Genomic DNA, 12798 nt, shown 5'->3' with positions numbered 1-12798 from the left:
TAAGCATGTTAATTTCTCTTAATTAAGGCAACAATAGGCATATTAGAAACATATGATTACCAGTTACCAGCCAGAATTCCAGACTGAATGCTCAGTACTTGCCTGGCTGTCAATATCTCATGGGCAGCACTGTGTGGAAAAATCAGGAGATTGTTCCTACTATTCACTCAACCAGGGGAATAGTTGGCTCAGTGGGTTAGCGCACTAACCTTTACCTGCAGAGGTTCAAATCTTGATGGTTGGACATATTCTGATAGCCTTACACATGCTGAAGTACATTACTCCTCAAGAAGGCTCACTAAAGTCAACTTGAATAAAGGGATCAGAATCTGGCCTGAAGTCAGATGTGAAAATGGGTTTTGTAGTTTCCTCCATTAACCACCTGCATCACTGAGAGAAGGACTGTACTCAGTTCTACCACCAATATTGTTCATGATTAAAAATTAAGAATTATGATGTGTAATGTTTGTTTATTCCTTGTATTGCAGTAGAACCCAGAAACCCCATTCTTTGCTTAGTAGAAGCAAAGGCTGGAATAGCAGAGTTATACCTCAGTAATGAGTCATACTGGGGAAGCCTACACAGAGCCTGACACACCTGCTCACATCTGTGCTGCTTGTCCCTCGCTTATATAAACATTACATTTAGCCACAAAGAAGATTTCTAACATCACAACTTTTGCCTTAAATAGACACTGTCAGGCTTGGCATATGTGAAACGTGACCTATTTTTTGTTTTTGTAAACAAGTGCTGTTCTTTATACACGCTAGGGCAGATCCCCCAGTACAGTAAAGCTACCTTACTACTCTGATGGTGAAAACAGCCCTAAAGCTGACAGATTCTGCCACTTGAACATCCTCTGCCTAAGGAAATCTTTGGGTTGTGCTTGTTCAATGACATGGTTAGTGGCCTTTATGCTACCTGCCCTTCTGGCTTCTGATGCAGGGGACTCAGCAGTTGAAAAGGCAGGTTGGCTGGGTCCCTTTGCAGTCAGCAGCAGCCTGTGTAAATTAGAGCCGCCCTGAGGCACAAAACTACTATGAGAAGAAAACTTGTTCCAAGTTTGAATGAAAAATACTTCAGTGGTATCCTTTTGGGAAAAGTCACCTGTTTATGAACACAACTCAGAATCTAAGATGTCACCTTGGCGACTTGACTAGAATGGAATCCTTGTCTTCCTACCAGTGCTGAGCATTAGTGTGAAACTCAGGAGAAGAGGGTCGTATGTAGGGGCTAAGTGTGAAGGAAAAGGCCTAAAGTTTAGCACATGTATTAAAAGTCCCTGAGGTCTGTTTTTAACTGAGGCACTTGTTTGAGGGTCATTCACTTTGGTTTGTTCCACCACATTTTGCACATGGCCTAAACCCTATTTGTAAGCTGTGCAGCCTGTTGTGTGCTAGGTTTCCTGGAGTGGGAATTAAAAAACGCTAAGGACCAAATTCTGCACTGTTACACCCAGGAAACCCCATTGGCTTCATTGACATTTTCATGGATATAGTTCAGAGGATAGAGCCAGATTCAAAGACCACTGAAGTCAAAGAGAGTCTTTCCATTTCCTTCAATGGACTATCGATCTGGCCCACAGTTTGACTCCACCACTCAGTATTTAACTGAAGAGACTAGCAGCTTTACTGAGGTCTGTATAGAAAGTCCCACATATCCGGTGTGAGCATGAACTGGGTGTTCTGTGAAAACAGGTTGGATTATTTGGGGGCTCCTTACTATGATTGCCCCAAAGTCCTGCTAAGCGGCGTGGAGGGGACATAGTACATATCACTTTTTGTAATGGGCAAGGTTCTCATACTACACCTATAGTCATATCAATTTCAGAATTATAACTATGCACAAATGATATCTCAGCACTAAGGCTGTGATACTCCAGCTTGTGCAGATACACACCTGTGCCTGCATGGAGCCCACACAAAGTCAACGAGGCTCTTCATGAGCTCAGGGATCTGCCTGCCACAAGTCTGCTTGCAGGATTAGGATCTAATGCCTATTTCTGTTTAAAGGGCTCAACCTTACTTTCGTCACACAGACAAAACTCTAACTGATTTTAAATGTAAGTTTTGCCTAAGTAAGCAGTGTGGTGTCGGACTCTAAGAAATCCTCCTTTAAGACAACAAAGAAAATCAAAAACACAAAAAAGGAGGACATTCAATGACTCTTTTCTAAATGCCCCCCATTACGCCAGGATGCTAATGGCAAAAGATGCCTATGCAAATGCTGATTTTGATTGTGCACTAATTCTTAGGAGAGTTCAAAATAAGAAATGCTTATTAGCTTGACCATCCTAAGCCATTTTCTGAGGGGGATTCCTGACTGCAGCTGGCTACAACCATCACAAACTGATTAATGACATGTTTTTTATTCAATGGCAGCTAAGAATTATTTTCCAGTGTGGGCATGGACAGTGTGTTACAAAAATGACCATCCAGAACTGAACAAGATATTTTCCAATAATTGGACTCCGCATAACTGACGGTCTAGTCTGCGCTGGTAGAACATTAACAGAGGCTATTGGTTGTCATGGTAAAAACAGAGGTTGGTCTGACTGTAATCTCATTTATGGGGGGGGTTTCAGAAAATTGACATCGTGGCAGGGAGAGCTTATAAGTAACCGGAGCACTGGCTTACTAACAGACTGCAACCTCTCCGAAGGAAACATTCTATAGGCTGAATTCCCCAAGGGCAAAACAGAATTGGATTTTGTAAATTATTCTGAGACCCTCCTGTTTAAACATTGACAAGAATAAGGGGTTTTCATTTTTCTTTAGTTTCGTTTGTAATTTTGTTTAGAAAGTATGTGCTCCGGTGGTTGTGCCAAGTGCCTGGGAATCACCCTCATTCCTCTGGCTGTGCTATGTACTCTAGCTAATATTTTGCTGTTTTTCCCCGGAGGAGAAGTCGTCAACAATAATGACCACATCACAGATGAAGTTTGGTACTTTGGAGGGATGTTGGGATCCGGTGTATTGGTGAGTAGACATATCATGAAATTTTCACTTTTATTTTCTAAAGTAAAAGGTTGGGTTTTACTGTAATTCCCCAGCACTTCAAATACAGTACAACCAACATTGCAAATGACTCTTGATTGTGCACTTTGTTTAATAAGTAAATGGGCAATTTAAAACTTGTTTTGATTTAGTCATTAAAAATTCAATTTAGTGATAAGAAAAATAAGACACCGGACTAATGGATTAAAACATAAGGTTAACTCAGAATGGTCCAACCTAATCGAACTGTATTTTTTATTGTTCGTAGATGATCTTTCCTGCCTTGGTATTTTTGGGCCTTAAGAATAATGATTGTTGTGGATGCTGTGGTAATGAAAGCTGTGGAAAGAGGTTTGCGGTAAGTGGAAAAGAAGGATGCGGCCAAAAAAAACAACAACAGCCAAATGGTTACAAACAATGACATTTATATCATGTCTGTCCAGATATATTTATGATGTTCTAAAATGTGAATATGTAGTGCATGTGTTTGTTGCCCAGAGCACAAAGTGAAAAATCCTGGTATCCTTTTGTGCCCTAAGCCAAGGATTATTGATGTGCTAAGATGTTGTTGTATCAGGACCTCTTGATGGTACCAAGACCACATTTATCATGCTGCCTTGTTGGGATGCCAATGCAATACAGCTGTCGCCCTGACATGGCTTGTTAAAAATAAAACAAATTTCCTAAAGACCCGCCTTTTGCTTTTCTCAGATGAGGGGACAGTTATTTTTTTTTCTTTTATGACAGGTGTCTTTTGCTCCATTACAGTCACTGTATAGCTTTACTATGGACTCTACACAATATGTAATGTGGATCTTCTGTAAAATATTATAGCCATTTCCATCGTACAGTTATTTCCTCCTTTTAGCAAATCCACAGCACACCATAAGAAAGCCCCTCACCACCCAACAATATTAAGCAAAGGGTTGAAAAGGGTGGTGGTATGGAATGTATGATAGCAAAATAATAGGTTAAAGTAACAGTGTGTTGAAAGCAGTGTTGCTGTAGCCGTGTTGGTCCCACGATATTAGAAAGACAAGATGGGTGAGGTTATATCTGTTATTGGACCAAATTCCGTTGGTGTGAGAAACAAGCTTTTGAGCTACGCAGAGCTCTTCTTCAGGTCTCAGAGAAGAAGAAGAGTACAAGAAGAAGAGCTCAGTATAAGCTCAAAAGCTCGCCTCTCTCACCAATAGAATTAGGTCCAATAACAGATATAACCTCACCCACCTTGTCTCTCAGCGTGTTGAAAGGCAGCTGACAAGAAGCAGGTGGGGCATATAGAGTGGTTGCTTCAAAATAAGATCCAGCATAAAGTGTGCACCTCAAATTGAAGTTTAAAACTTGACTCGGAATCAGTGCCAATTATAGGGCACGCTACAGAAGCACTCTGCAGGACAGCATTTTGTTTGGTAATAGTTCTCCAAACTTTTAAGTATTATGACTTTTAAGGTGGGGGAAAAGTGTGTTTCAAATGGAGACAGGTCCAAACACCCCCCCCCTTCAGCTCCCCCAGTCTGAAAATCCCTGCACTGCACCACCAGGGGTGGCTCCAGACCCCAGCATGCCAAGCGCGTGCTTGGGGCGGCATGCCGCAGGGGGCACTCTGACGGTCACCGGGAGGGTGGCAGGCGGCTCCAGTGGACCTCCCGCAGGCGTGCCTGTGGAGGGTCTGGTGGAGCCGCGGGACTAGCAGACCCTCTGCAGGCACACCTGCGGGAGGTCCACTGGAGCCACAGGACTGGCGACCGGCAGAGCGCCCCCCGCGGCATGCCACCCTGCTTGGGGTGGCAAAATGTCTAGAGCCGCCCCTGTGCACCACCACCACATTTTGGGGAGCTGAGATGCAGAGTCCAGTTCAAACTTTTTCTATAATGGGCTAAATTAAAAATATGGATCCAAACACCCTGAAAACATTGAGGAATTTTGGCGCTGGAGCCAAATGTGGAGCTGAACTTTTTGGCTTAGGCTCATTTCTAATTTCAAATGCCACTTCCTCCATCTTACACAGTGGAGGGGTGGAGCAGCTAGCACAGGAGATGGTGTAGCTGCCTCCATTTATTCTATGCCTGTGGAGACTACCTCTACTTAGGGATAGCAGACTTAGCGGGCTGGAGAATTTGATCCAGAATCCTTTGATCCAGAATTACTTTGCTGATAGATTCTACCATCATTTCACCTGAGCAACTCAGCTGAATTTAGCTGGATTGTATACCTGCGAACAGAATTTGTCCTTTCATGTTAATTTGAACACAAAGGCTTATGTTATGGAATTCATATTGTCTTGGAATGATTTAAAGATTTGATTATGTGAAGGTAACAAAATGTTTTCGAAGTGCAAGCAAAGGCTTTGGTTCCTCAGTGATTTTCTTTTAAATAGTCATGAAGAATGCCAGAATAACATTCTTGGAAAACAAAGTCTTTGTTTAGCCACAGAATAGATGCAGCATGAGTAATAGACGTATTCCCACCTACGTCCTTCAACTCTGGTCTAAAAGGTCCTTAACCTTTTGGTGTAATATTGTAGTCCATACCTCATGTCCACTCAGTCCTTTGCCTCTCCACTGAAAGTGCCATCTCTGCATTAGTGCCAGCTGTGACGTTGGTTATGATGAGCACAAATACACAATAGGAAGTAAAAAATGTGAAAAGGGAGGGGAAATTTACAGAGGCAGAATATAATTAACCAGACCAAAATTTGATCAGGACACCAAAATTAACAATTCTGCTCTTGCGAAATGTGCCATTGCATCTTCACAAAGGGTTGGGACTTCAATTTTGGCCATGATCTCATCTGACAGAACATTCAGTGTGGCACAATGCCCCCGAACACCAGACAGGGTTAGTACTGATTGAGGGAAGAGTGCCATATTCTGAATCACCATTACCACTTCCTGTAATATCAAGGTGTTCCTTTGAGGTCTTCTATGCAAATACTACTCCAGTCTGACTTGGTTTAAGCTTCTAAGGACCAATGGGAATTGGAGCACAAAGTGGAATGCCTGCAGACATGCAATGTACATTAGAGTCTACTTACATAATGCATTTATCTTAACTGTTCAGAAGTTAGGGTTGAGACTGTACTACACATTCTAATTGTTTGCAGAGGTCAAAAATAACTTCATCTTTTTCTGTCTCTATCAGATGTTTACTTCTATAATATTTGCCGCAGTTGGACTTCTGGGAGCTGGATACTGCTTTATTGTGTCAGCAGTTGCTCTAAATAGAGGCCCTAAGTGTAACGATGGCAGCAAATGGGACTATCCATTTGAGAATGGGTAAGATACTGCACTGCATCATGCATGGGTTAGCTAGAAAATATGTGATATAGTCACTCACTGAAGCGGTACTGCGATAAGGAAGTTTGTGATGTCATTTCTAGCTTTGTAAAAGCAGCAAAGAGTCCTGTGGCACCTTATAGACTAACAGACGTTTTGGAGCATGAGCTTTCACCCACAAAAGCTCATGCTCCAAAACGTCTGTTAGTCTATAAGGTGCCACAGGACTCTTTGCTGCTTTTACAGATCCAGACTCACACGGCTACCCCTCTGATTTCTAGCTTTAATTCTGTTGTGTAAATAGGGAATCACACACAATCACATTACTGAGACTGCAATGTGGCTGCCTGTTGGATGAAGTGTTGCCGTGTACTGTGACAGTACATGGCTACACAATATTCTAGAATAAGAATACCATCCCCAGCTGAAACTAGAGGTTTCAAAGAGCCCCAATTAAGATAAATTTACCACTTGTCAGTTTATTCCTTAGATTTTTAAAGCAGTATGGGGGCGCTAGACTATAATCATGTGATTAAGAGTGTTTTTAGTGGGAATCTCCGATCTGAAACTGAGGCTGTTAATATTTAAGAGTTAGTCTTTATGTAATTTTATTTTGGTTATGGAAATTGGAGGGAGTTGTCCACACTATGCAGCTGAAACTTCTTTGGTATCATGCATATGTGTCACTTGTACATATATCCCTGAATTCCCTGGCAGGAGTTTAAGTCATCTAAGTTCAAACTGGAAATAAGATGCACATTTTTAACAGTGAGGGCTGTTAACCATTGGAACAGATCGCCAAGGGATGTGGTAAATTCTCTGTTACTTGGAATCTTTGAACCAAGGCTGGCGCTCTCTCTGAATGATGTGTTGTGGTTCAGCTGAAGGGTGTTGGTCAAGGTGAAGGAACCACTGGATGAAATCTAGGGCCTGTGTTATGCAGGAGGTCAGATTAGATCATCATAAACATCTCTTCTGGTCTTAATTCTGTTACTCTCTGAATTAACAGAGCATTAGGAGTATCCAGAGGCAATATTAAAAAAAACAATCACCCAAACTGGGTTTTAAAATAACCTTCACATTTTGATTGAAATTGGCAAAGCCTAGAAAATGGCAATGAGATCTGCCATTCCATCCTTATCGCATTGTACTGTGCCTCAGGACTGGCTTTTAGAACAGCCAGGGACGTGTTTGTGCTGCTGTGTTATCTAGGCACGAGATGAAATACAGGTGACTTGTCAGCATTTGCTGGTTTGTTAGAAATGTTATTTCCCTTTTCTCATTGTAGTAGAATTTCCTTTGTTTTGTTTTAATAACAATGTAAAACCATAACAATTAAGAAAAATATTTGAGTCTGAAAATTTACCATTGTTTCCATGTTTGCAACTCCCATTGAAGGTAATTTAACATTTTGTAGCACTGAAGTCAATGAGAGTTGCATCCTCTAATCCAAGGTCAGACTTTGGTGCTTAAAGCGTTGAAATCTATCTAATCTATCCCTGAGATGAAATGAGAGCAAGCGATATACACTAAGGATGAATTTGCTCCCCGGGTTCTAAATGTAACCCTATGATTAATGATACGATTCTGTCATGGAGGTCACAGATTCTGTGATTTTCTGGGACCTCTGTGACTTCTTCTAGGGCAGGACTGTGGAGTAGCTGTCAGCCCCAGGGCTGTCAGAGCAGGAGCCAGCCCTGGAGCAGTGGCCACCAGAACAGCTGGCCAATGGCCAGCCTCAGGCCACAGAGCAATGGCCACCGGAACAGCAGGCTTGGTCAGCCCTGGTGCCACCAAAGCAGTGGCCATCGTGGCCAGCCCCAGGCCCACCGGAACAGCAGCTGTCAGAATAGCTGGCCAGCCCCAAAGCCACCAAACAGCTGACTGGTGGCCCACTGCCATGGTTCCCGGTCTGCTGGAGCAGTGGTTGGGGCTGGATTAGCCCCTCCTAGGCTGGAGCAGCAGCAGTCAGCCCCTGACACAGGAGCAGTGGTGGGGCTGGAGGAGCTGTAAGCTCTGGCAATGCTCTGTTTGTCCCCCCATCCCAGGATATTTTTAGTAAAAGTTATGGACAGTTTGTGAGCTTCCATGAATTTTTGTTTATTGCTCACTGTGACAGGTTCCCCCCCAGGGAACCTGGAACTGGGGGACCACTGGGCCCTCTGACCCACCAGCCTGGGCTCCCTCTCACACTGTGACAAGCTGCAAAGCCCTCCAAGCTTGCACTTTCACCAGCATTCACCCAGGTAGGGACACACCAGCTGCAGTTACATGCAGGCTCTCTAACCACCAGCCTCCCAGCCTAGGACCCCAGAGCAGTACCATCTTGCCCTGGTCAAATCTATCCAGTATATGGGTTTAATACCCGGTCCACCTCTCCCTCAATGTGAAGAGGACCATGCACATTTGTGGTAACCAAGCTGAGATTTCCCCCAGAAACCTTAGTCAAATGCACAGTGGTTTGGATTAAAACATAAAATAAGTTTATTAACTACAAAAGATAGATTTTTAGTGATTATAAGTGATAGCAAACAGATCAAAGCAGATTACCTAGTAAATAAACAAAAATACAAACTGAGCTTAACATACTAGATAGGTAGGATATGAATTAGCAAATTCTCACCCTGAGTGATAAACAGGCTGGCAGATTCTTAAGGCACAAGCTACATTAGCTTTGCAGCTTGGGTTTCCCAGCTTTACATACACAGCTGCACATTCCATCCCAGTTCAGTCTTTGTTCCTCAGGTGTTTCCAGGTGTGTTGTGTAGGGAGAGTGAGGTACCATCATGATGTCATTTCCCCCATTTATATCTTCTTCCCACTTGCTGGAAAGCTTTTTTGCTGTGACCTGGGTCAAACAGTTCCCATTGTGCAGTGCTATCTCTGAGAGGTTTCTATGGTACACAGTCTTTGGGGTAACCCTTGTGTTTATGTGCATTTATTCAATAAACCATTAAGATTGTTTGGCCTTTTTACTGTTGTACCTGAAAAGCTGCTTGTGGGTGTTTTCAACCTCACATATTTCAGTAACACATACATCGCCAAACTTCATAACTTCACATATGATGACAGCACATACAACCCAATGAGATATTAATGTCTAGCAGATCAAGACTTTTAGAATGATACCTCACGAGGCATACTTTGTACAAAACATATCCTAATTATATAACAGTGGTGAATAAGGGGGTGCCAGGGTGTCACACCTGCGCCTTGTCCCTGACTTTTACTAAAAATACCCATGACAGAATCTTAACCTTATCTATGATACGCATATGCATATATAGATGTACTGAACTTACCACTAGATGTCAGGGTTGCTCTATACAACTGCATAACTAGAACTGTGTAGTAAGAAAAAACACTTGACTTTTGAAGAAAGAAGGATACAAGTTTGTATGATCACTGAACAGGCAGATCTTTGGGATGGATCTTATTTGATGGTCTTTCTCATCTTCTTCCTTGCTTTAATCCCATTAGCTGGAGGCCACCCTACAAGTCCTCTCCCTCCAAAGTGCTCTGTTTGATGCCATATCCTTAATCACACCACATGCTAATATGTCTTCTTTTATGACATCCCACCACTTCTTGGGTCAGTGTCTCTGTCTTTTTCATTCAGTCTTGATCTGTTGGGCCCTCTTACCCACATTGTTGTCAGGACCATGCTTTACGTGACTCAAGCCATCTGAGCCTGCACCCCCTCATTTTTTCATTTATGGGTGTTACTTTGACTTTGTCTCTAACTTACACATTCCTCACGTATTTTTTTTCTGGCTTACACCACTCAGCATTTGCAGTTCTGTGGAACAGATCATTTGCTCAAGTTTCTTCTTTGTCCAGCACTCACCACCATACATTCAAACTGGATGGACCACCATTTACTAGACTTTCCCTTTTACTCTTCCTGGTATCTTCCTGTCAAATACTACATCACTTAGCTCTCTCCATCTGAGCCAGGCATTTATTATCCTATCTCTAATTTCAGCCTCCATTTCCGCATTTTTCTGGATTCTGGAACCCAGACACTTGAAACTTTGCATTTTTTGTATTGTCTGCCCAGCCAGTTTCAAGGATAACTCTTCAGTGCTCACATTACTGAAATTACAAGCTATATACTCTGTTTTTTCTCTCTGCTTATTTTGATCCCTTATCTCTCCAACACATCTCCCTGTTTATTATCTAGACCATGTTTCTACTCACTGCATAGAACAATATCTACAGCGAACAGCATGCACCAAGGTGTCTTCATTTGTGAGTTTGTTCTGAGGGTATCCAGGATGAGGATAAGAAAGAAAAGGTTCAGTGCTGATCCCTGATGTACTCCCACCTTCATAGATAGTTCATTCATTTCACCACTAGAAGTTTTAACTATAAATGTTGCATCTAGATACTTTGCATGAACAAGCTTCATATGAAGTTCTGGTACATCTTATTTGACAGTTCTTTCCTGACAAAATAAAATGAAGTATATAATTGCCTTCAGAACATATTTATTCTTTCTTTACCTGCTCTTTGTTCATGCTGTAGTCAGCGAGATAATGTCCATGTTTATAAATGCAATGGAATTATTTGAAATCAAAACTATTTCATTATTCCACAAGCAGAAATATAAAGTACCATTAATAGTGACGTGGAAATTATTTTAGAGTCAAGTGGAATACAGTGACTCACTTTTCAGATTATGATAATAACAAACTAGTAGTAACACTAGTACTGCATTACTGATTTACATTGACTTCTATTGTCTTTCTCATATGCTCTTTTCTTTTTTACACAGGAATTATCTAAGCAACACCACCATGTGGACCTTGTGCAAATCACCTGAAAACATAATTCCCTGGAATTTGACCCTCTTCTCCTTGTTGCTGATAATGAGTGGAATTCAAGTAGTGCTTTGTGCTATTCAGGTTGTCAATGGACTCATTGGAACAATCTGTGGGGACTGCACCTGTTGTGGATGCTGTGGGGTAAGCAAATTTGTGTCTTCCTCATGTGATTACATTAATCAAAAATGCATGTCCATATTCTTGCCCCACGTAATAGCTTAATGTAATTGCAACACTCCCAAGTGTGTTATGGAGAAAGGATTTCAATGTTGTTTTAAGTGACATACTGTGGAAGATTTAAAAGATACTGGGCCAGATTCTCAGCGCTGCTAAGTTCCCTTTGCAGTGCTCTTGTGGCTTAAAGGGGACTTAAAACTGCCCTAAGTGGGCACCTGGGGATTTCCTGGGCATAGGGGAATCCCTAAATGGCATAAAGCTGCATCACCCCCTACCAGCCCTCCTGAGGTACAGGGCATGTCAGAAGCATTTTGGCGATTGGTAATGGGTGAAGCCCAAGCCCACTGCACTCTAGTGAGCTCTACCAGCACAAAAGTTCTAAGCTGGATTTTGCAGTTGGTGCAATTTAGACCAGCCCTGAATCTGCTCTAAATTGCAAGAGAGGCTGAACCAGCCTCGGGATAATTTGTTCTGGAATAATTCCAGTTCAAAACCCCAAAGCATTTGCACTTGCTGAAAACATAATCTGAGTCTCTGACAAATTACAACGTGTGAAACAACACATGTTTACAGAGCTTATCTAACAGAGTCCCATAGGGCTTGAAAATAATAATAAAATCCATTAAAACTCACATGAATATTAACCCATGTAAGTGATCTGTGTATTTTTATCCTTCTAGAGCAATGGAGCTATTTAAAGAGAACGAAGCCTGCAGAAATCTCTTCATATGAGGAGAATCCCTTTAGAGGCACTTCTTTTGTATGTTACTTGGTGAGCCATGTTCCTCTGCACACACTCTGAGGACGAAGGTCTAGAATGAGGGGCATTTCACACTATTGCTATGAAGCCCTGACTACCCTTCACATGCCATTTAAATCCCACGTCCCAGAATGAATTAAGTGGCTGTTCAGCTATTCCACTTATATTTATTTTTGTAAAACAGCTTCTATCTGAAAAGAGCCTCTTCAGAGTGGACATTCATCATCTCTTATGAATTAGCTCACTGACTGGGGACTGATGAATGCTTCTAATACAAGTTCAGTTGTAATTTAATTGTATCTGTTTCTTTTTGACACTGAAAATGCAACAAAGCTGTAACTTTCTTTTGGACTCTAGAATAAAGTTTTATTTGTTTCTACATAGAAAAGTGAAGATTTTTGTGCTCCAGACCTGAGATCTTTAAAATGCTCTTTGTAAAAAGACTGTGTGTTATTAATGATTTTCATTTGAAGTCTAATGGGATTTTCCTTTTTGTTGACTGTGATTGACGCACGGCATCGATCCTGCACAACATGATTATTGTGCATATAAATACCAGGGTAAAAGCGATGAGGCAGCATGGAATGCAATCCTGCAGGAATGAGTGTGTTGTTACTAAGCCCTCAAGTTATTCCTGACTCATATCAGGAATTAAGCAAAACAGGGAAATACACAGCAATTAATTATGATCTTGCTTATGCCAACATTGTCTTAGAGTCACCCACTATCTGTCTTACTTAGAATCATAGAATATGAGAGTT

At 41.8% G+C, this 12798-nt stretch overlaps 1 protein-coding gene across 1 annotated transcript; it reads left to right on the top strand.

Annotated features, from left to right (window-relative positions):
- Window positions 1-2590: 2590 nt before the first annotated feature.
- On the top strand, window positions 2591-12416 carry TM4SF4 (transmembrane 4 L six family member 4). The gene is made up of 5 exons (XM_039486969.1): window positions 2591-2978; window positions 3265-3354; window positions 6141-6274; window positions 11052-11241; window positions 11958-12416. The coding sequence occupies exons 1-5, from the start codon at window positions 2805-2807 to the stop codon at window positions 11973-11975; spliced, it is 606 nt and encodes a 201-aa protein (XP_039342903.1). The 5' UTR covers window positions 2591-2804; the 3' UTR covers window positions 11976-12416.
- The last annotated feature ends 382 nt before the right edge of the window (window positions 12417-12798 follow it).

This window comes from Mauremys reevesii, linkage group 9 (assembly GCF_016161935.1).
Source record: "Mauremys reevesii isolate NIE-2019 linkage group 9, ASM1616193v1, whole genome shotgun sequence".
In the NCBI taxonomy this organism is placed as follows: domain Eukaryota; kingdom Metazoa; phylum Chordata; order Testudines; family Geoemydidae; genus Mauremys; species Mauremys reevesii.
This window is presented reverse-complemented; position numbering and strand designations above follow the sequence as displayed.

Bases quoted from the DNA above. Each gene is read 5' to 3' on its own strand.
- TM4SF4 (XM_039486969.1), top strand. From the start codon at position 2,805: ATGTGCTCCGGTGGTTGTGCCAAGTGCCTGGGAATCACCCTCATTCCT. The intron at 2,979-3,264 runs GTGAGTAGACAT...TATTGTTCGTAG, and splicing joins TGTTGGGATCCGGTGTATTG to ATGATCTTTCCTGCCTTGGT. The intron at 6,275-11,051 runs GTAAGATACTGC...TTTTTTACACAG, and splicing joins GACTATCCATTTGAGAATGG to GAATTATCTAAGCAACACCA.